This window comes from Mustela erminea, chromosome 2, assembly GCF_009829155.1.
Source record: "Mustela erminea isolate mMusErm1 chromosome 2, mMusErm1.Pri, whole genome shotgun sequence".
NCBI classification, from domain to species: Eukaryota; Metazoa; Chordata; class Mammalia; order Carnivora; family Mustelidae; genus Mustela; species Mustela erminea.
This window is the reverse complement of record NC_045615.1, coordinates 102,264,147-102,291,546: the sequence shown is the minus strand read 5'-3', so window position 1 is coordinate 102,291,546 and position 27,400 is coordinate 102,264,147. Positions and strand designations below refer to the sequence as shown.

General features: G+C 51.9%; 2 protein-coding genes across 11 annotated transcripts in view; one reads left to right on the top strand and one right to left on the bottom strand.

The window, feature by feature from the left end:
- The window catches only part of EVC2 (EvC ciliary complex subunit 2), a 118,109-nt gene extending 101,646 nt beyond the window's left edge, over positions 1 to 16,463 (bottom strand). For all 4 annotated transcript variants that reach the window (XM_032333808.1, XM_032333809.1, XM_032333807.1 and 1 more), the window contains exons 1-6: positions 16,135 to 16,463; positions 12,811 to 12,865; positions 9,990 to 10,156; positions 9,325 to 9,393; positions 7,345 to 7,531; positions 2,745 to 2,854 (exon numbers count right to left, since the gene is read on the bottom strand). In XM_032333808.1, coding sequence (XP_032189699.1) covers positions 2,745 to 2,854; positions 7,345 to 7,531; positions 9,325 to 9,393; positions 9,990 to 10,156; positions 12,811 to 12,865; positions 16,135 to 16,335 — 789 coding nt within the window. In that variant the 5' untranslated portion in view covers positions 16,336 to 16,463. The remainder of the gene's footprint in view (positions 1 to 2,744; positions 2,855 to 7,344; positions 7,532 to 9,324; positions 9,394 to 9,989; positions 10,157 to 12,810; positions 12,866 to 16,134) is intronic.
- Positions 16,464 to 18,630: 2,167 nt separating this feature from the next.
- EVC (EvC ciliary complex subunit 1) overlaps positions 18,631 to 27,400 on the top strand; it is a 63,747-nt gene continuing 54,977 nt past the window's right edge. For 3 of the 7 annotated variants that reach the window (XR_004283353.1, XR_004283354.1, XM_032333803.1), the window contains exons 1-2: positions 18,634 to 19,083; positions 25,119 to 25,241. Coding sequence is in view for 5 of the 7 variants with exons in the window: in XM_032333803.1 (XP_032189694.1) it covers positions 18,910 to 19,083; positions 25,119 to 25,241 (297 nt within the window). In the remaining 2 variants the exon portion in view is untranslated. Of the gene's footprint in view, positions 19,084 to 25,118; positions 25,242 to 27,400 lie in introns of all 7 variants that reach the window. The other 4 variants (XM_032333804.1, XM_032333805.1, XM_032333801.1 and 1 more) reach the window with 3 other exon arrangements.

Here is a 27,400-nt window from a genome sequence, read left to right as displayed (position 1 = left end):
TGCTGGGGGTCTGTTCCCGGACCAGGTCCGTCCCCAACCTTAGACACACCATTCTTTCCCATACATACATCTTGTTTAACTGTTAGGCACAGTAAGAGACTGACAACAATAACAATAAAACAGAACAATTCTCCGTGATAAAAGCTGTGGGAACACGGTCTCCCACTCGTCCCTCTGTGAAGATCTGCGAGACAAAACGCCTGGTGATGAAACCAAGTGAGATGAAGGGCAAAGGGATGGTGACATCGTCTGAAGTTGCTATAGTCATTCAGACCACACATCAGGAGATCTGTGCTTCTGGACCACAGCCTGAGGTTGGGGGGGGGGGCTCCTCCTGTCTCCTCTGCTATGCTCACGCAATTCTAAAACTCCAGGAAGAGAAGAGATTGGGGGAGAATCTTCCCACTCCTCTTATTGTTGTGGTGGGGACTGTGAAGCCCATAGAATCGGCACTGCTTCTGAAACTCAGCTGGGCAGTGGTTTCCAGGCACGGCCGTGTCAGACTTTACCTCCTCTCTAACGCCAGGATTCCATCCCATAGGACTCGCACCTGTTTAAATCTGTTACTGTTTTCTCTTTTGTCATTTAAGACATCTTGGGACTGAATGACAAGCAGAGCAAACCATTATTCTCATGTGCAGACTCAGCCTTGGGTCATTTTCAGCCCCAGATACACTTGATCTTCTACAGGTCATGGAGAAAAGCCTTGCAGTCACCCACGCGACAGTCAAGTCCAACCAGATGAAACAACTTGAGAACAAAGTACAAGAGCTCCTTGTCAACTTCCAGCCTGTAATCACTCAGCAAGTGCCGGCCTCCCACTCATCTCTCTGGCAAGAGCCAGGTCGGTGCGGTGCTGCTGGTCGACCAGAGCCGGCAAGCAGAGGCCCAGAACGCAGGCCAGTGAAGCTTGGAACTCTGGAATCTTCAGGAGGCAGGTGTGCTGTTCACGCTCCACCTGCAGAACTGCCCAGAGAGCCCCTGACGGTTTGGAAGGTGTAGGAAATTGTAGGCCGTTGCACACAGACACATCTCATGTACCCCCACGGAAGACACTGGAGACGTTGCCAGAAACGTCTCCTTTATGTAGGTGAGAAACTCGAGCTTCAGAGAAATCAAAAACTAAACCTTGCCCAAGATTCCTTAGTTTGCGGACTTGTTCATTCATCTATTCAGCAAATATTTACGGAGCACTGACTGTGCACGGCTCTACTTTTGGCACGGAGAAGGCAGGTGTCCATAGGAAAGATGAGGTCCCTGGTCTCGTGGGGCTAATGGGGGTGGGAGTTTCCTAGGGAAATAAAGTCAGTATAACAGACAGTTGAGACCCCAAGCAAAGGAACAGATGAGAGGTCCTGTAGTGATTAAAGAGCCCCTTCGTGCCTCACCCCCATCCCACCTCCATCCCCCCCACCAGCCTCCTCTATCGCACACACCTGCCTTCCCCAGGTGCTTTCAGGATCCTGAAGTCCTAATGTTCTGGCAGGAGGAGGTGGAGGCTTTGGTTTTGTTGAAGTTCTGAGTTTCTACCCTTGGTTTCTGACTGTTGCCTTCTCCCCTTCTGATTTTAACTCACTTGGTTTGTGTCCTCCGAAACTGGGACGGTATTTCTTCTGGGTGATTTTTATCTCTATTTTTGTATCCTTTGTTCTCTGTTCCTGACTTTGTATCTAATTATTTTCCGAGACATTGGTCTCTTCTGACAGTTTAATAGTTTCCTTGTATCTGGTCTTTACCTTTTTGAAATCCTCCTTTTTATCTTGTTTTATCTAGTATTTTTTTTCTCTCTTATTGCGGCAGCAACGCCACACACAGATCATTGAGACTTGGGTGCGGTCCTGGGACCAGGGCAGTTGTGCTCTGAGCCTCACTTTCCCCACTGAGTGAAAGGTACTTCCTCCAGAGGCCAAAGTCAGAACAAAATGACCAAAGTAGCTAGAGCATGAGCGCCTTGAGGACAAGGACAGAATCTGCTCCTGCATCCCCAGAATGTGAATGGTGCCGGGCAGGACACACAACGAACCACATTTGACGCATGCACAGATTAAAAGGTGAACAAAACGAAGATACAAACAGTAATTGTGTTACAGGCTGAATTGTGTTCCCGCAGAATCCATATGCTGAAGACTGGCCCCCAGTACCTCACAGTGCAATGGTATCTGGAGGTGGGGACTTAACAGAGGTGAGTAACCTCAAATGTGGTCATTGGGGGGCCCTGATGCAATCTGACAGGGGTCCTTGTAAGAAGAGGGGATCAGGACACAGACACATACAGAGATGCCCACATGAGGACACGGGGAGAAGATGCCATCCGCACACCAAGGAAGGAGGCCTCAGGAAGACCAGCCCTGCTCACACCTTGATCTCAGACTTCCAGCCTCCAGGATCATGAAAACATACATTTCTAGGCTATGGAACTTCGTCAGGGTAGCTCCTAGTGAACTCATACAAATAGAAACTACGGGTTGAGTGCTTATGACATGCAAGGCACTAAAAACAGAATTTAAATCTACTGATATTTTTATGATAATTCTATGTCAGACCCACGGGAGTTAAGGCATTACTAGAGGTCCCACTGAGATGCTAAGGAAGCCAAGTTCACAGCAAAATGTCTGAGATTCCGGGGCCCACCCACTTATCTAGAATTCAGTATCAATGAAGGAAGGAGGGAGGGAAGGAAGAGAGAAGCTAAGAGATAGTTTCTAAGTATCAAGGCTTCTAGAAGCAGAGTAAGGACGACATACCTGCGCTGAGCTCTGAAAGGTGAGCTGGGCAGGAAGCATCAGGACCTCTCCGCTCCCCACTTCTCCAGCCTTGATGGAGGCGGTGTAGCTGACCAAGAAGGAGTCTCCCACTGCTCAGACAGAATGCACATGTGAGTCAAGAGGGGCCCTTCCGCCAGACCCCAGACAAGACTCAGGTCAAAGGAGTCTACCACCACAGCCGACATAGCCAGCAAGGGTGCCGCTCAAGTCTCGGGTGCCCACAATGGGGACAGGGAACTGTGTGTGTCCATTCATGGGGTTCCTCTTCTTCACCTGGAAGAGGCTGTCAGCAAGTGTAAGGAGCCAGGAAGGGCCCCCTGCTGCCCCTGGGCTGTCTTCTCTGGGTGCCCCCTCCCCAGCCCATCCAGCACTGCCCACGACTGGGTGGGTCTGTATTCCTGATCCGGGGTATCACTAACTTCCACACTTGGGAAATCCAGAACCTTTCTGTGTTGTTTGGAATCTAGGCAAGGATCTATTTATTCTCCAAAATCCTGTTCACACAACTAGGGAGAAGAGCCTTAGATCAGACATGTGGGCCTCGATGGTCAGACGGACATGAAGCCCTACTTTGACCTCTCTGAGCGGCTGGTTCTGTGAGCATGGCAAGGGGTGCCAGGAGGCAGGACCCAGCACTGTAGATTCATGTGGGGTCCCCTTCGCCCACTGGTCTCTAGCTGGCCCTTGACGGCTTCATTACAAAAATTAATCATCTGTATTTAAGGGAAAGCTTCCCTGGCTCAAAGCTCTCCTTGGTAAGAAGTCAGAACTGAAGATCCAGGATCTCTGGAGAAGGCAGCTCTGCTCCCGGACAGGGTCCACCCTCAGAGCCCAAGGTGAACAAACAGCTGGGAAAGAGAGGAACCCCAGATGTGGAGGGGTGTGGAGGGGCCACCACTGGAGGTTTCTAGCTTTGCAGGAGGCCGCACATGCTTAGCCCCGCTTCCTGGAGGGACCTTGCATCTGATGTTGGAGATGGGTCCTATCCACCTTAAGTCCCAACAGCAGACACTTCCCATGGAGTGGACGTTCTCCTGGGCTCTGGGCACCCGGCAGAGCCCAAGACACTTTGTAAATGAACACCAGAAAGACCATCTCTGTCATGAATTCTGACAATCACCTCTCACCTCAGCCACCACGTGTGGAAGTGCAGAAGGTGGGGTCTGGGGACATGGCTGCGCCTGACCATAGTGGGACACTGGCTTCTCATCTGCACAGGGCAGTGGTGGGGCTGAGCTTGTGATACTTCCTTATTTTTTTTTAACAGCTTTGAAATAAAACATACATATCACCCAGTCCACCCATTCTAAGTGTGCACTTCGAGGGATTTTGTGTATTGAGAGGTCTTTGAGCACACCGCGGTCTAATTTCAGAACATCTCCATCACTCTCCCCTGCCACGCCAAGGCCTAGGCAACCACTAATCTGGTTTTGGCGGGGGGGGGGGGTCAGGGTAGGGTAATAATTTGTCTTTCTGGACATCTCTTAGAAATCGAATCATATAATATGTGTTGTCTTTGACTTCTTTCACCGAGCAGATGTTTTCTGAGGTTCCTCTATGTTGTGTGTGACTCTGTAATTCATTCCTTCTTATCACCAGTTGTCTTCCACTATAGGGACAGACCCAGGATGCTGCTGAAGGGACCCCAACTCCTTCTGGACAGTTACAAACCTCAGGGTGGGGGGAGTGGCTGGACAGAATAAAATATTGAGAAGAGGGCATATTAACATAATTTGAGCATGTTGGACTTTGGACTTCAAACTTACAAGGGCAAACATGTTGATTCCTTTTGGACTTGAATATACTTGGGTTCCTATTTATAGGGAATTATTTCCTAAGATTTTCATTTCTCCCTGAGAATTTGCAAAAGGGAGGTGGTAGCAGGTCACTGCTGGAAGACCTTTATGCAAATGAACTCAGTGTTGGCCCCTAAGGACGCTGCAAATCTTGTGACCTACCTGGTTGACACACGCCTTGTTGACTAGTGGGGCAAGACTTGACTGAGTGGTATCAGAATCGGAGAATTCCCAGCCTTGGGGGCAGTGTACCCTTTGAGTTATTGGGTAATGCAATGCTTTGCGTCAAAGCCTTCACAGGACAGAAAAACCACCCCTTCTACCCATCAGCAGTCCCTGAGGGACAGACACAGGGGTGAAGGGTGAGTGGTTTGGAGGAACAGGGCTGTCCTGAGTCCTGGCCAAGGCTGATCTCCTTCCCCAGGAGACCAGAACCGATCTACAGGTTCGTGAGAAGCCCCAGGAGTGTGGAGAACAACACACGAGGTCCTCGGCAGAAGGTCAGGCTCACCACACACCCCTGACGTTTCAGTCTGCGAGCACGGGCGCCCTGCCTGAAATAGGGTGGGTTTCTTCCCAGTGCTCCTCACCAGGCAGCGCAACCCACCTGATGATGGGAGGGACCAACCCACAGGAGTGGGCTCCTGGCTCGGGGTGCCAGCCGGCAATGGCCAGTGGGGGACAAAACCGATCCCGCTCTGTGGGTCAGAGACTAGGACTGCCTGATCAGCCTAAGCCTGTCCTCCTGCTCTTTCTCCACCTGCAACAGGGGTCAGACTGTAGCCCTCAAATGCTGTCATGTGCTTCATTTCTCAACACATGGAGACCTCAAAAAAAAAAAATGTAAAGGAGAAGAGAAGTGAACACCTGTATTTTCATGCAATGATAAACCGTGAAACTCACAAAGACAGTGTGAGAAAAACAACTGAGATGATTCCACAGTGAAGGTCCTGTGATCGGACCTTACCTGATGCAGTGGCTTGTCACCCCCACAGCCTGTGCGCCAGACCCCGGGCCCCACAGAGAGCCCCAAGGTGGACGGAGGAGACCTCATAGCCTGCGATGCCCAGAGCAGGAGGCAGAGGCTGAGGAGGTGCCCTGCACCTGCTCCGCTGGGGAACAAAGAGGACACCACTTCCCCCGCAGAGCCATCACCTGTGCTCCATACAAGACACACACACACACATACACAAAACTAATCAACAAAATCACTACTACTGATATGGGGACCACTTCTTGGGTCAGGCTTTCCATGAAACAACTCCCTTCTCCTTACAGTCCCATCCTGGAACTGTCACTGTCACCATCCCTGTGGGGCAGAGAAGAGGCTGACACTCTGGGATGTGCAGCGGGCACAAAGCTTGGGGTTGGTAGGGCTTGGCACGCAGTGCTGACCCTAGGCCCCGGGCAGGTGACGCGCAGGAAGGCAGGGAAGTGAGGAGCAGGGGAGGGGGCCTCCCAGGAAGACACCAGGGCCTGAGCAGATGCCGATGGGCAGGGGAGAGTGACAAGTGTGGTCTGTGTGCAGAAGCGCAGACGCTGGGAGTCACTGGGGCTACGAGAGAAGAGAGGCAGGCCTGCTGGACCAGGGGCCGGGAGAGCGTGGGGAGGGCCCCGGGCAGAGCTGGGGCACATGGCCTTGCTCAGTTTCTGCCATGACTCTACGAGGTCCTGACAGTCACACGTCACATCACAAGTTCAGGAAAACTCAGTAATTTCCAGAGGTGACCAGCTCCGAAGTGGCCAAGTGAGGAGTAACATCAAGGTCCATTCGAGATGGAGTGTGTGCTCTGCTCACTCACTTCAGGACGCAGTGGGGGGCATGGGGGATGGTTACTTTTCCATCTTTGAGGGAAGGCCCTGAGGATCTCTTGGCTGGGACATATCCTAGCAGTTTTTACGATGTTGCTTAAACCACCACCGGCAAAGAGGTAGGTGGCTGCCTGTGGGCCAACCTGGTAGCTTCTGTCAAGAGGATGTGGTCAAGCAGGACTCCAAGGCCCTATCTAGGCTCAGAGGGAAAGCGTAGCCTGACTGGTGAGCTACGTGGGCTCCGTGGAGAAGTCAGTCCTGAGCATGTGAGAGTATCCACGACAGCACGAGGGTCACGTGGCCTGTTCCTCTGTCAATGAGACAGGGACTCGGCGTTAAAGAAGTCTCACCCTCCCAAGAAAATGGACAGTTCTGAGGTCATGGTAACAACGAATCCCAGAATTTGTTGACATCTGCTTCATTAACCAATGACAGCTTGCTTCAGGACACACGCCTCCAAAGACAACGAGGGAAGGTGGCACTCAGAACGCTAGCCCCTCGGTGTGGAGGTATTCCAGGGAACGCTCGAGAACACGCACGAAGGTCTCACGCGCACGCTTCCAGGGCCAGTGTCAAACCACTCCCACCTCGAGCAGCTCCCCATAGACAAGCTCTGCATTTCACTCAGGGATGAGAAATCTGGTCTGGTGGTGGACAGAGTTTGGCTATAAACTCTGTTTCGTTATGTCCGGAATTCTTCATAATAAAAATTGATACACTAATAAAAATACTAAAAATACCTATTTCTTAATAACTCCTCCCCCAAATCTGGCCTCTCTCTAACCTCAGTAACAAATCCAGCTTTTTGGGTGTGGATATCGAGTGCTGGTCTCCTTTTTCAATACCCGATCGTCAAATCCATCGTGTGTGAACACGTCACATGTTGAAGAACACTCCTGTTGCACATCACACACTCCAACAGTGTCTGTAGGTTCACCTTCCCTCCCCGACTTCATACTCGCCACTATTACCTTGCAGAAACTTCTTCCTGAAAGCCTGGAATCCCGGCATGGTCTGGTTTCCCGTTGACCCCCTAACGGAGAGGCCAGTGATGTTGTCGAATAGGAGCAGATCGGAGAGGTTGGTGGCCGCAGGGGTCCTGGTGTTATCTACGAGCAGTGTCACCTGAGCTGTCTGCGGTTCGCTCTGCCCAGACACCTAGGACAGGAGATGACAAGAGGGCAGCTCTGCTGGCAAGTCCCACCTCCTCACGTGACCCCCAGCTCGACTGATGCATGACCCGTCCTCAGGCAGAGGGAGGGCACAACAGTCTCCCAGGGGCTGGAGAACTTATGGGGTCTGATTTCAAAGGCCCCAGGTTATGTTCTGACTCACTCCTGCTAAGCTGTTGCTTGGTGACTGTTTCAAAGTCACAGGAACCCTGAAATGCAGTGAAATTGTTCCTACAGGGAAACAGAAAGAAATACTAGAAGCACAGAGCCAAAGTCAGGTTGGGGAGATGGTGGCCACTGGCGTCACCAAGAAAAAGCAAACAATGGCTCTTTCTCACACCATCATTTTGAAGGCTCAGCCATGTCCCAGAGCCCAGCGCGTCTGACTGCCATCTGACCTCCAGGATGGAGCTAGCTGGCAGGTCTCCATCCTTCTGGCCAGTCTCCCCCAGGTGAGCTCTGCTTGGTCATGGATTTGAACAGCTCAGCTTCTGGAAGTTGTCCGGTGGCCCCAGCAGCTTGGCTCCCAGCCTGGGCTCTGCAACCTTGCCCATTCCCACCCTCAAAGCTCTTCCCAACACCCCTGCCCCGCTTCTCCCAGCCCTGCTGGAACAGACACAGAAGCTGGGGAAGGAGGGAAGCAATGTCTGTATATGCAGATACACACACACACACACACACACACACGCATGCAGACAACAGAAACAGCTCCAGGAAGATGCACGAAAATCTGGTAGCACCAACTCTATCCAGGAAGGGGAACAGGACAGCTGAAGGACTGAGATAAATTGAGGCTTGTACAGCAGAGGGCTAACTCCACAGGCGTGGACCGCCCAGATCCCAGCCACCCAGAGGAAAGGACTGACTCCCGACCAGCTCCTGGGAGGTTGACCTATAAAGCACTTGGACCATCCTGCCTGAGAAGAGCACCTTTATATACCTGGGGCCTCGGGCCACCGCCGGCCACTAACTGATGTGATTGGAGGTGGGGGTCTTGAGCCAAGCTGTGTCAAGGGGACCTCTGGAGCGGCTAAAAACCAGTTACCGAGGTCAGCCACACAGGAACTGCCTGTCTCCGTGAGGGACCCGCGTTAAAACCCCTGGACATCAAAGCTCAGGAGAGTGTCTCTGGGGGACAATACTTGGCATAGGACGTCACACATCACTGCTTTGGGAAATGAAACCCAGGCCGCAGGATTTCACCAGGAAAGGACAGTGGGAAGCTTGTGCCTGGTCTCACAACCCCGTCCTATGTGCCTTTCACTTTGCTGACTTGAATCTGCACGCTTCTGCTGTAAAAAATTGTAACTGTAACTGTGAGTCTAACGGCTTCCTGGGTCCTGTGAGTCCTTCCAGTGAAGCACGGAGCCCGAGGGGGGGTGCTCCTGGGGACCCCCAAGACAGCAATAATGTGAAATGCCACCTCACGGGGATCAGGAAAGATCCAAGACTTTAAAAACACTGAATAAAATTTTTATACCACCAAGCACCATATCAATGTTAAAATCTGAAAGAAAATACATCATTCTTTCCTTCCCCTTCTAAATGACCACAGTGCATTTTCACAAACAGGAGTTTAATTGTTACCAAAACTCTTGGTCCTGGTGCCATGATATCAAATAGAAAATCCCCTGTACAATACTTTATCCCTCGTGTGTCCAGACACAGGTGGACAGCCCCATGATTTGCCACTCCTTATATACATAACTTTACCCAGACACGATTTGGTCAAAATCCAACTATTTTCTCTTCCACTATGAACCACCTATGAACACCTACCACGGCACACTTCTGAAAAATCACTCCGTCCTCAGCAGTCCCTGGAACATCTCTTGAGATGTCTCCAAACTACAACAGAATACAGAAACGATTAGAAAATGAAAACCACTGCATACTATGCGTGTTTCATGAAAAGTACAAGATGTTAAAAAAAATTAAAAATAAGGAAATAAATGTACAAGATGAATTTTGAAAGGAAGGATAGAGATCGACTTCTGTAGTCTAATAACTGCCTTAGGTAATCTTGAAAACTTTTTTAAGAAAGCATTTAAAGGATTGGAACTTTAGTCCCTGAGGAGGGAAGAAGGTGGCCGTGTGGTCACACTGGAGCTCTCCCCTAGTCCAGGGGGATCATGTGAACATAACCCCCGTCACGGGAACACCAGACACCGGGGCTGATGCTCGGGCGAGAGGAATGTGTGCACGCGTTTATACCACCGGCGGCAAATCGAGCCCGTTAAAGCAGAACCGGGAGCCCTGCTTCAGAACCTGCCTCCCACCGCTCAGATTCACACCCCCTCTTCGCCTCCAATACTAGATGCTTCGGTAACGAAGGAATAAGCTTTTCTGAAGAACCCAAGCCCGTGGCATCTGCTACACAGGCGGCCCCAAACCAGTTTCTTTGCAACTTCTAATTCCATTAAAGGACCAAACCTGCGACTTACCAGGCGGTGTGTTACAGGAGACTCTCTTTTAAACAGAGTCTTCTTGGGCCACGAGGGTGTGAAAGCAAGCACAGACTGAGTCCTTGGCCCTCTAGAGGGTGCCGAAGTCAGGAGGGGATTAAAGACTTCACTTCTCCCGCTGGATTTCCTTCCAAACGGTGCTCCCACTGCAAAACAGCAAAGCACATGCGTGACAGAATGCAGGAGGCGGTAAGAGGCAGGGGTGAACTCAGGACGTGGACCACGTGCATGAGGAAGGCCCCTGGAGGGTGTTTGCTGAACCTGGGTAAGTGAATGAATTAAGAAATGAATGACTGCTCATCTCTTTGCCAGGAAAATGAGGTGTGTGAGATGTGTTCCCCTTGCGGTGGGGAGGGAGGTGGGCTATGAAGCCTAAAGAGAATGCTTCTCAAAGAGTGTACTGTTCCTCCTGGGTGCAGGCTACAATGCACATCCCTCCCAGATCTACTGAATTAGACCAGCCGGTGGGTGAGATGCCTGGGAGATTCCACCCAGATGCAAACTGGGATTTGATTAAGAATGACTTTATTTTTCAGTCGTTCTTAGGGTGTTATTGATAACAAGATCTTTGTAAGTCCTTCCAAAAACTTTTACAATTTCAGAATCCACATAGGAAGGAAGAAAATCTTGAAGGAAAAAAAAAAAAAAAGATGTAGAAGTGGATGCTGGATAACATTAGAATCTCATGCCTTATAGTGTCTGTGGTTGAGTCAGGTCAAGGTCATGACATTGGAACGGGGATCTAGATGAGCACGGGGGACTCGCCATGGAAGCAAGTGGGCACTTTCCCAGGCCAGCTGTTGACTCAGTCGGGAGTATCTGAGTAAATCCCACGGGTGCCAGGGAGATGGGACATCCGTCTCTGGACCCTCACCCTGCCCCTCAGGCTAAGGGACACATGCTTTCTTCGCAGATCTGCTGGTTATAAACCCGTAAGGCCATACTGGGCCTTAACCCTTAAGGCCATCTCTGGTGCACCTGCTTATGCCCCCTGCTCCTCAAAGGCCCAGCCACAAGCTCTCATGAAGACTTGAATGGGGGCAGGTGTTGACAGACAGTACAGAAGAAATTCATGCTGTGAAGTGACTACTACCACCCAGCAGGTCACCAGCAAGCGGGCCCGTCTGTACCGTCTGTGCAATTCTTGGGTTACACCCTCACTCTTCTGCCTGTGGCTGTCACATGCCTGGAAGCCTCTCCTTCCATCCCCTGGACCTGCTAGATTTTCAGTTCTCAGGACTGTACTGAGGAGCGCCTCCTCCAGGAAGCCTTCCCTGAAGCTCCTCCTAGAGGCCTTGCCGCTCCGCCCCTACTCTTAATACAATCACGGAGTAGTAGTCGGGCTCCCTTTCCACAAGGAGTTTGCCTGTTGATGAATAAGAGGTCTCTAAGAATGCAATGAAATCACCTCAACTTACAGTACTCAGGAGAAAACACTGAATTTTGTAAAATGTGAAGTCTGCACAGAGGAACAAAAGACACGGGAAATACATTTTAACTCCCCAGTAAGTGAGATCTGTAAAAAACAAGATCCCCGAGGAAGGTGTATTCAGAATCTGTGCCAAGGAGACTCTGGATGGAAAGACGGTTTTTCACCAAGGCCCTTCCTCTACTTAGGAAGTGTCCTGCTCAGTTTATGCAGACAGAGCAGGGCCAACCTGGACTCAAGCCCATCCTGGTCCCCAGGAGGCAGAATGGGGATCAGAACCCAGAATGCTGCACTCCCAGCCCCAGGGATGGGCTCGAGGCCAGGCACTAGGCCTCAGGCTGAGCCCACTGGTGTTCCCTGGAACTCTTGCCAAGCTATGGGGAAGCCTTCCACTGTATAAGTATTAGCTGTGCGGCTCCCAAAGGGCTTCCAGGAATGAGGGAACCAGAGGAAAACAGAGCTGAGACACAAAAAGAAAAGCACAGCCCTGGCATGCTGAGCCCCTGGACCAGCAGTGGCAGGGCCTGCCTGGCTCAGTTCTAAGTCCAGTAAGTTCTGCTTTTCTTAGGTGAGTTTCAACTCAATTTCTGGCACCTGGTGTGGTGCGTGGAGTGATGCCCAGGTCCTAGTCCAGGGAACTGGTAAATATGTCACCTTGTGTACAACAGGGGACTTCCCAAATGGGATTAAATGAAGGTCCCTGATTTAAGGAAATTGTCTGGATTATCTGGGTGGGTCAGAAATGTAAACCCAGGTGTCCTTCTAAAGAAGGAAGCCGAGAGAGAGCTGACAGGCAGAAGAGAGGAAGGCCATGTGCCCCAGAGGCAAAATGCTGGCATGCTGGCTCTGAGATGCAGCAAGGGACCAGGACCCACGGCAGGCAAGGAGCGTGGCTGGGGATGCTGGAAGAGAAGCAAACCTTCTCCCCAGAGCCCCGGAGGGAGTGGGCCGTGCCCACACCTCGATTTCAGTCCAGCCATGCTGATTCCCAACCCGCCCTCCGGAATGCTAAGAGAAGAAACCTGTTTTGTTTTAAGCCATGAAGTCCACAGTGATTTGTGAAAGCAGCCACAGGAAACCCACACACCTGCTCATATGCACATTCCCTATTCCATCGGACCCCTTAAGGGGAGAATGCGGGCCGGCCGCCTTCCCCTGACTCTTGCTCCCTGCCCGAGAGCTCTAGCCAGCTACTGGGGGTGGGGGGTGCACACACTGCCCTTGATCTGCAGGTCAGGGGGCAACATACCGCATTTGCCCATGGCAGGCACCACAGCAGGACAGGGCATGAGGGAGCTGGAGGAGGGGGCGCTGGGGGAGAATGTGGCTTTAGGGTCCCATGAAGGAAAATGAAATGAAACAAAAACTTACCTGCAGTCTTAAAGCCAGAGCTTTCCGCATTGGGCCAACTCAAATAGGGCAAGTCCTAAAAAATCCAAAAGTCACTAATGAAGAACATGCGTATGAGAAGTGCCTACAAGTCATTTTCATAAACACGGAGAGGAGCTACACTCCTACCCAGAAATCTGAAACAAAATGTTTCCAAGTGAACCATCCCCACCAGGAGTCCAGGATTATCCCCTCTTTCCCACAGAGGCCAGCAACCCAGCCATGACTGCATTTTGGGAAGCTGTCCCGAAAGGCAGCCCTGCAGGTCAAAATTTCATGTACCCAGACCTGAGTTCAAATCCCAGCTCTGCTTCTCACTAATCCTGTGACGCTGGCTGATCCTCCAGCCTCTGAATTCCCAAGATCTTGCAAATTCCAACAGAGAGGCTCATAAGATGCCAGATAAGGAGTCTGGAGAACTGGGTTCTAGCGGGAACCATTTCCTTGCTGTGTGTCCTCAGCCAAGTCTCTCAGCCTCTCTGAGCCTCAGACCCTCATCTAAAGAGTGAAGACTCTTTAGAGAAACTTCAGACTCTCTCACCCCAGTCTAGACTTGCCCATCTAGCTCTCTACCATACGGGTCTTCCTGGCCAAAGTCAGCCAGACCAGAACAGATTTCCTGATGGCCCCACAGGGCTTCGGCGTATTAGCCAGTGGTGCTTCTATTCTTCCACTTGCTCAGGCCAAAGTCCTCGGCTTCATCCTGGACACCTCTCTCTCTCTCAATCCACAGCTGATCCCAGCAAATCCCATTGGCTCCACCTTCGAAATACATCGGAAACCCGCAGCTAGCAGCCCACCATTCACCACCCCGGTCCAGTACTCCTCCGTCCTGGCCTGGTCTCCCACCCACCTCCTCTCTTGCAACCGCTTCTGCCCTTGTCCTCTATCCTCACCCCTGCCACCGGGGTGCTTTAGAAAGATGAGCCACGGTGTGTCAACTTCTGGCTCCACACCCGTACAGCTTCCACCTTACTCAGAATAACAGCCGGGATCCTGGGCATAAGCCACTCGGCCTTCCCTGATCTGGCCCCTCCTCAACCTCCCGGTCTCCTGTCGTCCACCCCCTCCCTCACTCCGGGGGCCCCCAGGTCTCCTTGCTGCTCCTGGACCACACCAAGCACACCCTGCCTCTGGCCTCTGGCCTTGCTATCACAGCACTCGGGAAAGCTCTTCTCCTGGACATGGCCTTGCCCTCCCTCGTTCCACTCAAGGCTCAGCTCACCTGTCACCTCCTCCAAGCATGCTGCCTGACCATTGGCGACTAGAGCGCACTCACTGCCATCTCTCCCAGTCCACTCTGCCCGCTGGACTTCTCTCTGCAGCCCAAACCACTGCCTACTACGGCTCAGATTGGCACCACTGTTTACTTCCTTCTCCTGCCCCAAGAAGGCAGATTTCTTTTTTTTTTTTTTAAAGATTTTATTTATTTATTTGACAGACAGAGATCACAAGTAGGCAGAGAGGCAGGCAGAGAGAGAGAGAGAGAGAGGGAAGCAGGCTTCCTGCGGAGCAGGGAGCCCGATGCGGGGCTCGATCCCAGGACCCTGAGATCATGACCCGAGCCGAAGGCAGCAGCCCAAACCACTGAGCCACCCAGGCGCCCCAAGAAGGCAGATTTCTTAAGACAGCCTGCCTTGTTCTCTACTATCCCAGCACCCAGAGCAGAGCCTGCCACCCAGAAAGCCGTCCCCGAACACCGGAAGTGAATGGCTGACTCAGAGCCTCTTGTCCACTCGACCCTTAGCGGCCTTCTCTCCTGCCAACAAACTCCCGACAGAGCTTTCCACCACGGTGAGAACGCTGCAGAGTCTGGGCTGCCCAACATAGCAGCCTCTAACATGCGTGGCCATGAATCACCTGAAATGTCTAAATTTAAATAACCACACGTGGCTAGAGGCTCCTGCACTGACAAGGCACCTTGGGCAACGTGGGAAATGGCTATAACCGGCTCTCAGTTTCCCCTCTGCAACAAGGGACAGATGATAAGCTTACACTAAGCATGTATCTTCAGGCACTTTCCGATAGAGCCTGGGGACAAGTGTTCACGAGAATGTTCTGGCCCTGGTTTCTCAGAGAGGAAAGCCAAGTGCAAAGCAGGACAGACGAGTGGGTTCTGAACCTGAAGCCCTTCTTGGGAGCCTAGTACAGGCCTGGGGCGGGGGGGCAGGTTTTCTCCCTTGCAAAATGAGCCAGACACATCCCACCTCATGGGACAGGAGCAAGTGGAAGGACCTTGTGAAAACATTCTGTCATGGTACTTTTTTAAAGCTCAGTAAATTGATAAGTGTTATTACTCACTCTTCTCTAGTGAAAATCTAATAACAGAAAATGAACAGAATCTCCTTTAAAGATTTACAGATTACAACTCTGTAGCAAGTGTAGCAAGCCCCTTGGGACCTGCCAGGAGAGAAAACAGAACCAGGGAAGCCAGCCCCTGTGGGAGGGCAGGGAGGACCCCAAGGCCATGAGGGGAGAGACCACTGGACAGGGCAGTCCTGGGAACAGAAGACTAGCTCTGCCAGGAGTCCGTGAGAGGGGGTGAGGGCTGGAGAGGGAAGTGGCCATATGTACACCAGGGACAGATCACCTGTCCTGGACAACAGCCATAGGGGGAAATGAGTGAGGGAGAGCACAAATTAGGGAGTGGAGGGGACTCAGAAGAAACAGTCACCAAAAGCCAGGGTCTAAGTGGTGGCTACTGAACAAGGGGACTGGGGCGGGGGTTGCAGACAAAAGCGGAACTCGAGGCCAGCTTTGGAGGAAAGGGCAAGGGGAATCTAGGGAGACAGGAAGGCTCTGTGCCTTCCCAAACCTGGGGCCTCAGAGGGAGGGGCGGATGGGAAGTGGATAAATGCAGCAACCAAGGTAATCCCAACTGTTCTTCTAACAACCCCTACACTGGGAGTGGGGGGTGGGGGGAACCGGGGCGTGCTCACCTCTTCAAAGTAGGTGTCTATGGGAACGCGCCTACCTTTCGCACCTTCCCGCGGCTAACAGGTCGCAAAGGCTTACAGACCAGGAATCCGAGGCACAAAAAGTGAAGCGCCTGGCCTAGGTCAGAGAGTTTTTAGGTTTCAGGGCGAGATTCGACCGGGCGGCTGGCAAAGCCCTGCGGGGTTCCACCTTGCCTAGGACTTTGCGGGCCAGAGCGCCAAATACTAAGGAACACCCGAGGCATCCTACTCAGACCCTGCCCTCCCTCTGATAATCTCCCCAACTCGAAGTGGCCTCCCCGCCGCCAGTGTAGACAGAGCTCAGCCAGGAGACTCCTACAGGAGGAGGCTGGGGGCGGGCCTTCCTTACCTGCGTGGTCCGCTCGGGCCCCGCCCCAGGAGCCGCAGGGGGATCCAGGAGGGGCTGCCGGCCAAGGGGGCGCCCGAGGAGATCCGGGCCCGCGGGGTGCCAGCGTCGGCCCCCGGGCCCAGCGGGCAGCGCCAGGGCCGCGGCCAGGAGGCTCCAGGCGAGCACCGACGTGGCGCGCCCCGCGGCGCCCGCCGAGCCCATCGCCCCTCCGAGCCCGCGACCCCAAAGTGGCGGGCGAGCAGGAGTCGCCGGAGCTTCCGGACCCCAGGCCCGCCCCGCCGCGGAGCATGCTCAGTGCGAGCCACCCTGGAAAGTTTTCTGGAATGGACTCCGGCATCTGGGGCTGGGAGGGCGGGGAGGCTCCTGGGAGCGGGACGGGCGTGGGAGGGAGGGAGTGAGGCCGGGGCCACACTTGGGTTTGCTCGAGTCCCGCCCAGGGCCTCAGCTCCACCCAAATCGGATTCAGATGGGGTCACTCCTCTGCTCCCAAAGATTTCAATGCTTCCAAGTTCTCCTCCACTGATGCCTACCCAGTTCTCAGAACCACCTCCTTCAGGAAGCCTTCCCTGACACATGCACACACCATACTGGGCTGAACCCAGAATCTGCTCCAGACGCACCAGCCCCTTATTGGAGAACTGAGAAGCATTTGGAGAGGCAGAGCCCTGTGTGCTGGCGAGCCCAGAGAGGACAGGACAGCATAGGTGAGCTGGGAGGGAGGCCGGCAGATCCTGAGACAGGGAGAAAGGCCACTCTCACTTTCTATTGGATTTAGCTCAGTCGCATTGGGCTCCTACTGCCTGAGCCCCTAATGTGGAGTAGCCCCTGGACTTGCCCAGGTACCCAGACTGGTAGTCAGGCCAGCCACTGTGGGACATCTCTGAGGAACCAGAGAGAGGGGATTTGGTGTCTGGAGCCAGGAGGCTTAAACTCTCCATGGGGGTAGGGTTGTGCCTTGCGGGGGGAGATAGATACTGGGAGGAGGTCAAGTAGAGCAGTTTCTCTGCTTCATCCTGCTTCCCCTGAGTCCTCAGTGACTTGCTCCTTGGGGAGAAGGAGGGTAGCCTGTCATGCAGTCTCAGGCCAGGAAGCCTGGCACCTGTCTCTTCCCTTTCCCTCCAACCCCTCAAAGGACAGGCCCTCCCTAACTCAACATGGACAAAGGAGTAATGTTTGAGATTCTGAAAATTTATTACCCAGGCTTCCCACCAGAAATACAGTGACCTGGGGGGGGGGGGGTCCTGGCAAAATGCCAGGAGTGAGACACTGCCAAAGGCTACATGCTAGCATATTGTGGGACCATCAGTTCCATTTGACATGAGTCATTTAAAAGATGATTTTAATACCCAAGCAACTTTATAATAAAGTAAAATCCCCCCCCCAAAAAACATTATATTTTTAAAACTAAATTTTGAGTATCCAAAGAAACAGCCAACATAAAAAGCAAGGACTTTAGGTTATTGTCCCATATATGTTCCCAAAAGCCTTGGAGGTGTTTCAAAGGAAACATTTAAGCAGCCGGGAGTAGAAGAGAGGGTCCTGAAGCCAGCCAGACACAGCTGTTAATATACCCGTCCCATATCCTGGTTGAGAGACCTTGAATGAGCAACTTCTCTCTAGCTGTCCGTTACTTCTATGAGAAGAAAGTCTGGATACTAGTTGCCATCTTACCCACCTGGAAGGTTGATGAAGTATAAAAACTAGAAACTTGAGATGGACATCCAGATTAAGGCTACAAAATTCCTCTTCTCTGTTGCAGTGGATTCCCATGGTACTCCCGCCCTGGCCCTCTTAAGGAATTAAGCTTCAAAGATACATGTGTGTTCACTGCTGTATCCCCAGTACCCAGGACAAGAGCTAGCACCTAGTAGCTGCTCAGTAAATGTTTGCTCAAGGTAAGAACAGATGCTGAATTCATCTGGTTGTCTATCTCCCCCCACACCCATGAGATCCTCCATGTCTGGACCTTGCCTGAATCCTTGCTGGCCTGGCACTGGTTCCATCAGCAGGTTCTCTGTAAAGGCTGAGCGAATGAATGACCCCCACAATGTCCTGTCCTGGGGGCTCCGTGTAACAGTTTCTCTACACGTCATCATAGAGGAAAGTATTGACTATTCATGGAAGAATAGGATTAAAACCGAGGCTTCAGGCTAACAAGTTCAGAGGCGGTGGTGGACTGTGTGGTCCAAAGACGACTAACTGGTACAGATAGGAACAGGACAGGAGAGGGACCTCGCTTAGCCACTCTGACCCAGACCTTCCTCACCGGGAAGATGAAAAGAAACTAGTACCCCTCTCAGAGGGCAGTTGAGAAAGTTACTGACATCATCAAGCTAAATGCTTAGCACACTGTACAGGCTCAGTAAACTTAACCGAGGAACACCCTCCCCAGCGGCTGGGAACGCCCCCCCCCCAAATTCCTTCCGGAGAAGCCAAAAGATCCGGGGGAATCCTCCGAAAGCTCCTCCGGCTGAACCCCGCGCCTCCTGCCAGGCATGCTCAGTACAAGAGCAGGCCCGGGCGGGGGCGGCTCGAAGTTTCGTGCGGACGACCCAAGCTCCTCCCTCCGGCGAGGCCGCGCGGGGAAGGGGGGACCGGAGCAAGAGGAAGGAGAGCGCGCAGGCCGGAGGAGTCGGCGGAGTGCGCCGCGCCCCTGCCCGCCGGGTCCGTGAGTTCGCTGTCGCCGAGCTGGCGGGGACGGTGCCCCGGGCGGCGGGCCGAGGCGGCGCGCGGCGGCGAGGGCGATGCTGCCCGCCCGTCGCCTGAGTGCCCCCGATGGCCCGGGGCCCGGCGGCCTGCGAAAACGACGCGCGCCTGCTGCTGGGCCGGGACGCGGTGCGGCCGGCGCCCGCGCTGCTGGCCCCCGCCGTACTGCTGGGCGCCGCGCTCGGCCTCGGCCTCGGCCTCTGGTTCGGCTGCCGCACCTCCGGGTCGCGCCTGCGGCAACAGGTGGGTCCACCGGGCGGGTGGCCGGATGGGGGGCGCGTGCGGGCCTCCTGGGTCCCGTAAGCGCTGGAGCGAGATCGCGGGCGTCGTGCGCACCGGGCCCCGCCCTGGATTCCCCTCCAGCCCGGGAGAGGGTTGGAGACCGAGTCCAGAGGGGGACGGCGGAGTGACAGAAGCGCACCAGTCTGGGGTCCGCCAGAAGTGGCTGCTCCTTCCGACTCCGCTGTGCCATCACAGGCAGCCGCTAAAGCCCAGGGAGGCCTCAGTCTCTCATAGGGAGCACCAAGGGTCTGGACTCGCCGCTGGCGGAGGGGCCCAGCTGAACACGGTAGACAGGAGGGCTGCGATTCCCAGCCCTGTCCGTTCTGCTGCTTGCCCGGTGGGTTACCTAAATAGCCTCTCCAGTCCCAGCTGCCACCCTGGCATGCGTTCATGCATTCATTCACAATGTCATCCCTAGAGTAAAAGTGTGCTGATCACCCCTGCCAGCCACAGTCCTGTGCAGGCAGGGATAGACCCTGCCCTCACTGCTGGAGGGTCACGGTCTCCAGAAAACGCTAGATGTCAGGTGAACAGTTGACTGTAGCCCAGGCTGGGGAGTTGGGTGGCGGGAAGTGAAGAAGCTAGCTACCACTTGCAGATGGCCACTGTGTGCTGGGCACTGAACTAGGCTCTGCACCTGACTTATCTCACTGATACCCCAGGGCAGCCTTGGCAGTTTGTTCTATGAAGGACCCCGTTTTGCACTGGAGGAAACTGAGGTGCAGTGAGGTTCAGTGACTTGCCAAAGTGACAGACGTGTGTCTGAGCCCGAAGTCACTGTATTCTTCTTCATGGGTGGCAGTGGTCACAGGAGATTCAGGGACGGTTTTCATGACTGTTGTTACAGGATTGGATGTTGTGGGGAGATGTGGGCATGCAGGGGACATTTGATCCGTGTGGTGTGATCACTGCCCTGGGTCCTTGCCATTTTGACCTCTTTGAGGGATGAAGTCGGTAAGATGTGAGATGAGGCGCGTGGTCTTTTTCCCTGCGTTCCTGGCCCATGCAAGAAGGAGACAAGTCCGGCAGATTGCTGCAGACTTCGGGGAGTGTTTTGCTGGAAAGGCATGATAAAGGTTGAACGGAACTTACAGAATGAGATGCTTGTAGGTCAGTCTGAGGTTGTCACATCCTGCTGGTGGTTAAGGAACACTGAGGGACACTGGCTTCTTGTGTGAAGAGGGGAATAACACGTGCACAACTTTGCGGGGTGTCCTGTTCAGAGCTGAGTGTTTGTGGACTTTTGGTTCTCTATTCCTGCCCCAAACCTCTGAGTGGGGGAGCTGTTATTATCCTCACTTTCAAGAGACGGAAGTCCAGGCTCCCCAGCGTTGTTCTTGGTCCAAGGGCACGTGATGAATAAACCGTAGGGCTGGGTTTCAGCCCCAGTCTGTCAGAACCCCTAAATCAGAGCGTTTAGTGTTCTGCCACCTGGTGACATAGTGGGTAGAATCTGTCTTAGACTGTTTGGACTGCTCTTAAGAAAAATACCATAAACTGTGTGAATCACAAACAACAGAAGCTTCTCTCTCACAGTTCTGGAGGCTGGAAGTCCAAGACCAGGTGCCAGCACTGCTGGGTTCTGGCAGGGGCCCGCTTCTGGCCTGCAGACTTCTCACTGTGTCCTCAGAGAGTAGAAGGGTCAGGGAATCTCTGGGACCTCTTTCATAAAAAGGCCTCTACCCTCAGGACTTAATCGCCTCCAAAAGACCCCACCTCCGAATACCATCACCTTGGGAGTTGGGATTTCAACCTATGCTTGGGGAATGGGGCACACACCTTCAGACCATGGCGGTGGCCCATTTCACAGCTGAGTCACCTGAGGTTTACAGCAGTTAACCAAGCTATCTGAGGTTGGGCTCCTGGTCAGTAAGAGCTGCACTAGTCCAGTTGAAGGTAATGGTGGCTCAGACCAGGGCAGGAGCCGTGGTGGAGGGTTGGTGGGGGTTGCGGTCTCTGGCTTCAGAGTCTGGCTGATGGGATTTTCAGATGATTTGGATGGGACCTTAGCAACAGCCTTCTTTCTAAGTGGACTCCTTTTCTCCTCTCTTCTTTAAGTCTCTTTTCCTAAAACACACATCCAGCAGTGACCCTCTGGGTTAAAAGCGTTCAATGACTTCTGACGGCTTGCCGAGGGTTATGTCCGATTTCCTAGCATAAAGAAGGGCTGTGCAAGATGGTTGCCCTTCCCTGGGGCATCCTTCCGAACGCAAGGTGCCGTATGCCCCTGCACCCCTGCGTTCCAGCCCCCCTTGCTCCCTCCATCCCCCCCTGCATCTCCTTGCTCCCCTTCCGCACATCCCTTCTGTCTGCCTGAGCGACCTTTCTCGGCTTGCCCGCTCATCCTTCAGGATGCACAGAGTTGCCCCTCCAGGCACTTCTACCCTCGTGCACCCCGGGATCTCTGTTTTCCTCTGGTCCACCTCATCCCGCTCGTAATCGCGTGTTGCACCTCTTTCTTTTTGCTGCTTTTCTTCCGTTTTTATTTCATCCTTAGAACTTTGGATTGCGTCGACATTCCACGTGCACTTCGAGTGTTCATGCACAGGCAGCAACCAACGCCCCGCTCCACCCGCCGCTTCCCTCGTCCAACTCTTTCAGCCTCCTTTTTGGTCATTTACTTCCCCTTTGTAAACAACCTGCTTACTGGGCTGCTCCTTGCATTTGGGGCTCTGGGCATAGCATGGACTTCCTGCTGTGGACTGGGGGGCGGTTCAGTTCTCTTTTCTCCTCCTTCACATGAACCACCCATCCCAGCCACCCTTGCCTCCACCCGCCCTCTGTGGCCATTGGGCAGTTTTGGTTAAATCAATATTCAGTGTTTCCTTTCTTACAATTCCGGAAGCACTTTTCACCGCAAGTCAAGGATCAGCTACGATTATGATTCTTTTCCTTTTTGTTACTATATTTTGTTTCATCTGAAATTGTTACCCAGGGCTCCCCGCACCCCGCCACATTGGCTTATATTCTGCGTACTTACTCACTTAATGCAGGATTCCCCTCTATTTCTGTACACCTTTTTTGAGAATTTTGAAGGCATTAAGTATTTGATCAATTTTATCTTCTTGCAAAACACCTCTCCAGTAAACTCGCCTGCTTCAGCCTGAGTTGGTTGCTGTCTGGACCCACCGCCACTCTCAGCTGGACCAGACCAGCAGCACCAGCAGCAGCCCCTGGGAGCTTGTTAGAAATGCTAATTTCTGGGTCCCACCCCAGACTCTCTGATGAGAATTTTTGCAAATGGGGTTGGCAAGCTGTGTTTAAGGAGCCTTTCCAGTGCTGTTTTTGTTCTTCAGCTTCGAGAAGCAGCTGCCCCTAGGCTCTTGCTCTCACCAGTGGGACTTCTCAGGGCTGATCACACTGGAAACTTCGTCACCTCCCCAAAGTTGCATCCTCTTTCAGGGACCCCCCACTGTCTTTCTGGGTTCATTTCCTCATTTGGGTGGAGCACAGCCTCCAGGATCTTCCTGAGAAAGATGGGGGGAAGGGTTTTTGAGAACTTCTGTGTCTGAAATTATCTACACTCTCCTCTCTTTATTCTTGACTTGGTGAGAGTAGTTAGGTCATGGAATTCCAGGCTGGAAATAATTTTCCCCCAGAATTTTGAAGGTATTTTTCCCATCATCTCCCAACTGCCATGGTTGAGGGGGAGAAATAGGATTTTGTTCTGATCCCTGATAACTGTGTTTTGTTCCCCTGTGGAATCTGGAAGCATCTCTTCTTTGTTCCCAGCACATAGGAATCACACAGGGTGGGGGTTGGTGGCACTTGGATGCCCTCCTTGGGGTGTGCACTCCAGAGGACTTTCCAGGGGACAGACTCACTCCCTTGAGTTCCTTCACGATTCTTTACCTTTTAAATATTCTGTTGCATCTTTTGGGAACTCGTCTCATGTTCTGGTTGAATTGGACTGCCAATTGCCTTCCTTCTTTCCTGTTTTCCGTCTCTGTCTTTTTAGGCCGTTTGTGGAAGGCTTCTCTCAACAACACTTGTGCTGAGATTTTCACATTTCTCAGTTCTGAGTGTCCTTTTCTGTCCTCAGAACATCCTATGTTCCATCTGCCCTATACTTATTTTGTGGGTGTGACATATTCTCTAGGCTCTCTGAGGATGTTACAGTTGTTTGTTTGTTTGTTTTAATAAACAACTTCTCCTTACACAGTGTCTGTTTCCATTTTGCTTTTTCCTTTTGTTCCTTTGGAGTTTTCTCTTTCATGTTAGAGTCTGTCCTCAAGTGGCTGATGAGCCTTGGCTTCCTGGTTACTTTTAACTGGGAAACAAAATAATGATGCTTCTCTATGGAGAGGATGAGTTTTATGCCTGGGTATCTCTACTGTAGGATGATCTGGTTGGGTCCTTTCCTATAGAACCCTTGTAACGGCTGGCTATAACTTAACAAATAATCCCTAAATCCTTGGCTTCATCATCTGCCCCTCTCCACCATACCCAGACTGATACAGCCACAAGGCCTTCCCTGGGCAGGCTGTGCATGCTCCTGCCACAGGGCCTTTGCACTTGCTGTGCCCTCTCCTGGAAAGCTTGTCCCTGACATATCTGAATGGCTGGCTCTCTCACTTCCTTCACATTTCTTCTCAAATACCACCTTACTCAAGAGATCTTCCCTTCCATTCTCCTATCTTCCATCATTTTTTCTCTCTAGCATTTACCACTGCTGATTTACTACTTATTTATTTACATCTCTCTTCTATCACTGAATGTAAACTCCACGAAGTCAGGAGTTTTGTTTATTTTGTCCATTACTCATTCCCAGTGACTAGAATAAGCCTTGATGCTTAATATTGCTTCGCAACAGTTGCTAACTAACTTCTTCAGTGTAAAGATTATATCTATGAGCAGCCATAAGAGGGACTTGATCTGGGGTCTCTGGCATAACGGGATTTCAAAAACAGTTGATCATTATGATCGACAGAATCATGGCAGACAGAGAATTAACAAACACTGAATCATTGCTCCCAGAGGAAACACAGGGCTAGGTTTCTGCAAGACTCCAGCTACAACGTCTTCATTAATGGGCCAGTGCGTAACCTTGTGTGATGTGTGTTTCTGTATAAAGACACCCTATTGAATACATATTGTAATTGTGTTAACAGTGAACGTGCAGGCAATGGCACAAAATAGCTCATGCCTGAATGAAGCTTCTCCAGCACACATTTTCTCCATGACTCATACACCAGCCTTCTTGCCCTTAGGAACACCACACAGCACTTAACGTAACACGTACGGGTCATTCTTAAACAACCACATCAGCAACGGGAAGCACAGACATGTGGGAGAAGAATGGCTTTCACGGAACATGAAAGGGACTCTAATCTGTGGCGGGAGAGCTGACCCAGGAAGGCAGGGCGTCACCTTCGCTGGCTCTCTGTTGGACAAGGCACGGCAGGCAACTTGATTTTTCATCACACTGATTGTGCCCGGGGTTGACCACAGGAGCACCACAAGTGTTGACTTGGGCGTTACAGATAAATTTCAGCAAGTAAGCAAATTTACAAATATAGAATCCACCAATACCAAGGATCAACCGAGTTTCATTACACAAATGATTTTATAATTTAAGGGCACCTAAAATATTTTCTTGAAATCATCCAATGGCATTATGGAAAATAATAGGAAAATTAATGATTATGTGCCATATCCTGTATTCAGCTGTTATCCCAGGTTGCTCACAGGCTACCAAGGGCCCCCAGCCTAGAAGAACAGTGGAGTCACCTTTGATCCAAGAGTGACTGCCAGGTCCTGAGGACATCCTGATGTGGGAAACACTGGGGCTTCTCAGGAAGCTGATGCCTAGACAGTGTCAAAGGCTGTGTGGCTGACCCCTGGCAGGGTAGGAGGCCTGACACTACACACAGAGGGCCGGGCGGAGACACAGAGATGGGCACAGGTCGGGGGAGGGGGGTTGATGGCTCAATTCCCAGGGGCACTAAGCTGACTGGCTTCAATGTGTTCTCTCTACCCCCACCTTTGGATTTTAGAAAGACGACGCTCAGAGTCTACTCAAGAATTTAGAGTCTAATGTCCAGGACCCCTCGGAAACCAGCTCCCCATCAAGGAGGAGGAGGAGGGAAGCCCAGACATCAAAAGAGGAGCCTGTGGATGTAAGCTGTGTGTTTGGGTTTATTTGCCGAGTTGAGTGTTGGGTGTTGTACACATCAGCGTATGGTCAGTGGAGATGCCATCCAGATGAGCCTCTGAAAGACTTCCTGTCCTAATTGGGCTTCTTTGCTGTCATAGAATTTACATGTGGCAAAATGCACAAATTTGAAGTTTACAGTTAGATAAGTATATACATCCTGGTAACCAGAGCCCCAATCTGGAATGCTCCATCACCCCCAGAAAGTTCTCCAGTGCCCCTTTCTGGCTTACCCTCCCACATCTCCCTCACCCCCGCCCTGCCCCTTTCAGAAGGAGACATTGCTGTGATTCCCCATCACCAGGATGGTTTTGCTGTTCTAGAATTTCACATCAGTGGGATCGTGTGCTTTCTCGCACCTGCCTTGCCTGAATGTCCTGCTTTCGAGACTTAATCATGTTGTTGTGTGTGTCTATAATCTGTCCCATTTAATCACCCAGTCCACTGTAGGGATATAGTGTAGAGCAGGCTGTTTCCCATGTCTGGCTATTCTGATTAGGGCTTCTGTGAATGTATGTGTATAAGTTTTTTTCATGTCGTTTTATTTCTTTTAAGTGAATGTCAAGTAAATATGGTCTTGAGTGTGGGCTCTGGCCCTCTTGACAGATGTGTTAAAGGTGGATTCTCCCTGGTCCTTCCTTGCTGGCCCCCACCCTGTCCAGCCTGAGCCTGCCCGTAGGGCACCACTTTGTGCGTGAGCTCCCTGGAGAGAGACAATGTTTCTGCCAAAGCAGTGCTATTTCTAGACACTTGCTGCTCCCCAGAAAGTACCATGGATCCTGATCTTTTAGCCTGAAATGCCCAAAAGGAAATATAGATATTTAGGGAGATAGATATGTAGGTAGACAGAGGTAGAGGGATCCTGAGAAAAAAGGAAAATTTTTTTTTATTGTTGTTGGGTTTGGGTTTTTTGTTTTGTTTTGTTTTTTAAACACTTACTGAGCACCAGGCATTTTCCCATGTGTCACTTCTGAGTGAGGTGAACACTCGTGTGAATTACCTCCTGCACCTCTTTCAGCAGCCCCAGGAGGTAGATTTTATTTCTGTCCCCTTCTTGAGGATTGCAGAGGCTAGCTTCCATTATGCAGCCCAGGAGAAGGACTGGCTGCCCTCACAGGGCTGGCATGAGGAGCCAGAGCCAGGGCTGGAGTGAGACCCTGGCATGTAATTGCTCTGTGTCCCGCTCATGCTCCCTGCCTCCCTGTCCCCAAGTGCTTGTCTCTCCCCATGTGTCTGTATGTGTGTGTGTCAGGGTGGCTCTCTGGAGATCCCTGTGTCTCTCTCTCTCTCTCTCATGTCTCTCTCCACGTGCATATCTGAGTTTCTGTGATCAGGTGGGTTCCTGATGTCTCTCTTTCCCTCATATGTCTCCCTCTGTTCCTATCAGCCTGTCTCATCAAAACCCTGCTCACACCCATGAAAACACACAGGTACATAAAAATACACACACTGTGGTCATAACAGCATTCTTCGGCCAAAATGTGGAAACCCAAGGGTCCATCAGCTGACAAATGGCTCAACAAAATGTGTTCTATCCATAAATGCAATATCCTTGGGCCAGAAAATGGAAAGAAGTGCCGAAACAGGCCACAACATGAAGGAACCCTGAAAATATCATGCTCACGAAAGAAGCCCGTCCCAGAAGACCACATATCACGAGATACCATTCATATGGAAAGCTACAACAGACATTGACAGACAGAGGAAGTAGGCTGGTGGGCGCTTGGGGAGGAGGTGAGAGAGTAGAGACAGAGGTGAGAGTTAAGTGGTGTGGGGTGTCTTTCTGAGATGATGAAAGTGTCCCAAAACTGATTGTGGGGCTAGTTGCATGTATCTGTGAAGATACTGAAAATTACTAAAATGCATGCTTCACATGGTCGAATTGCATGCATACAGTCCTGGTCATGCAGAGGGTGGCCTTGGACGTGGTGAAACACACTGGCTCAGGGGATCCTGGTGCCTGGATCCCAGGAACCCAGCCCTGTCACCTGTTTGCTGTGTGATGCTGGGCAAGAGACATAACCTCTCTGAGCCTCTGGTTTCTTGGCTTCACAAAGACAGTCACAATGCTGGCCCGAGGGTCACCCATTGGTTGACTCTGTGAACTTTCCAACTACAGGTTAA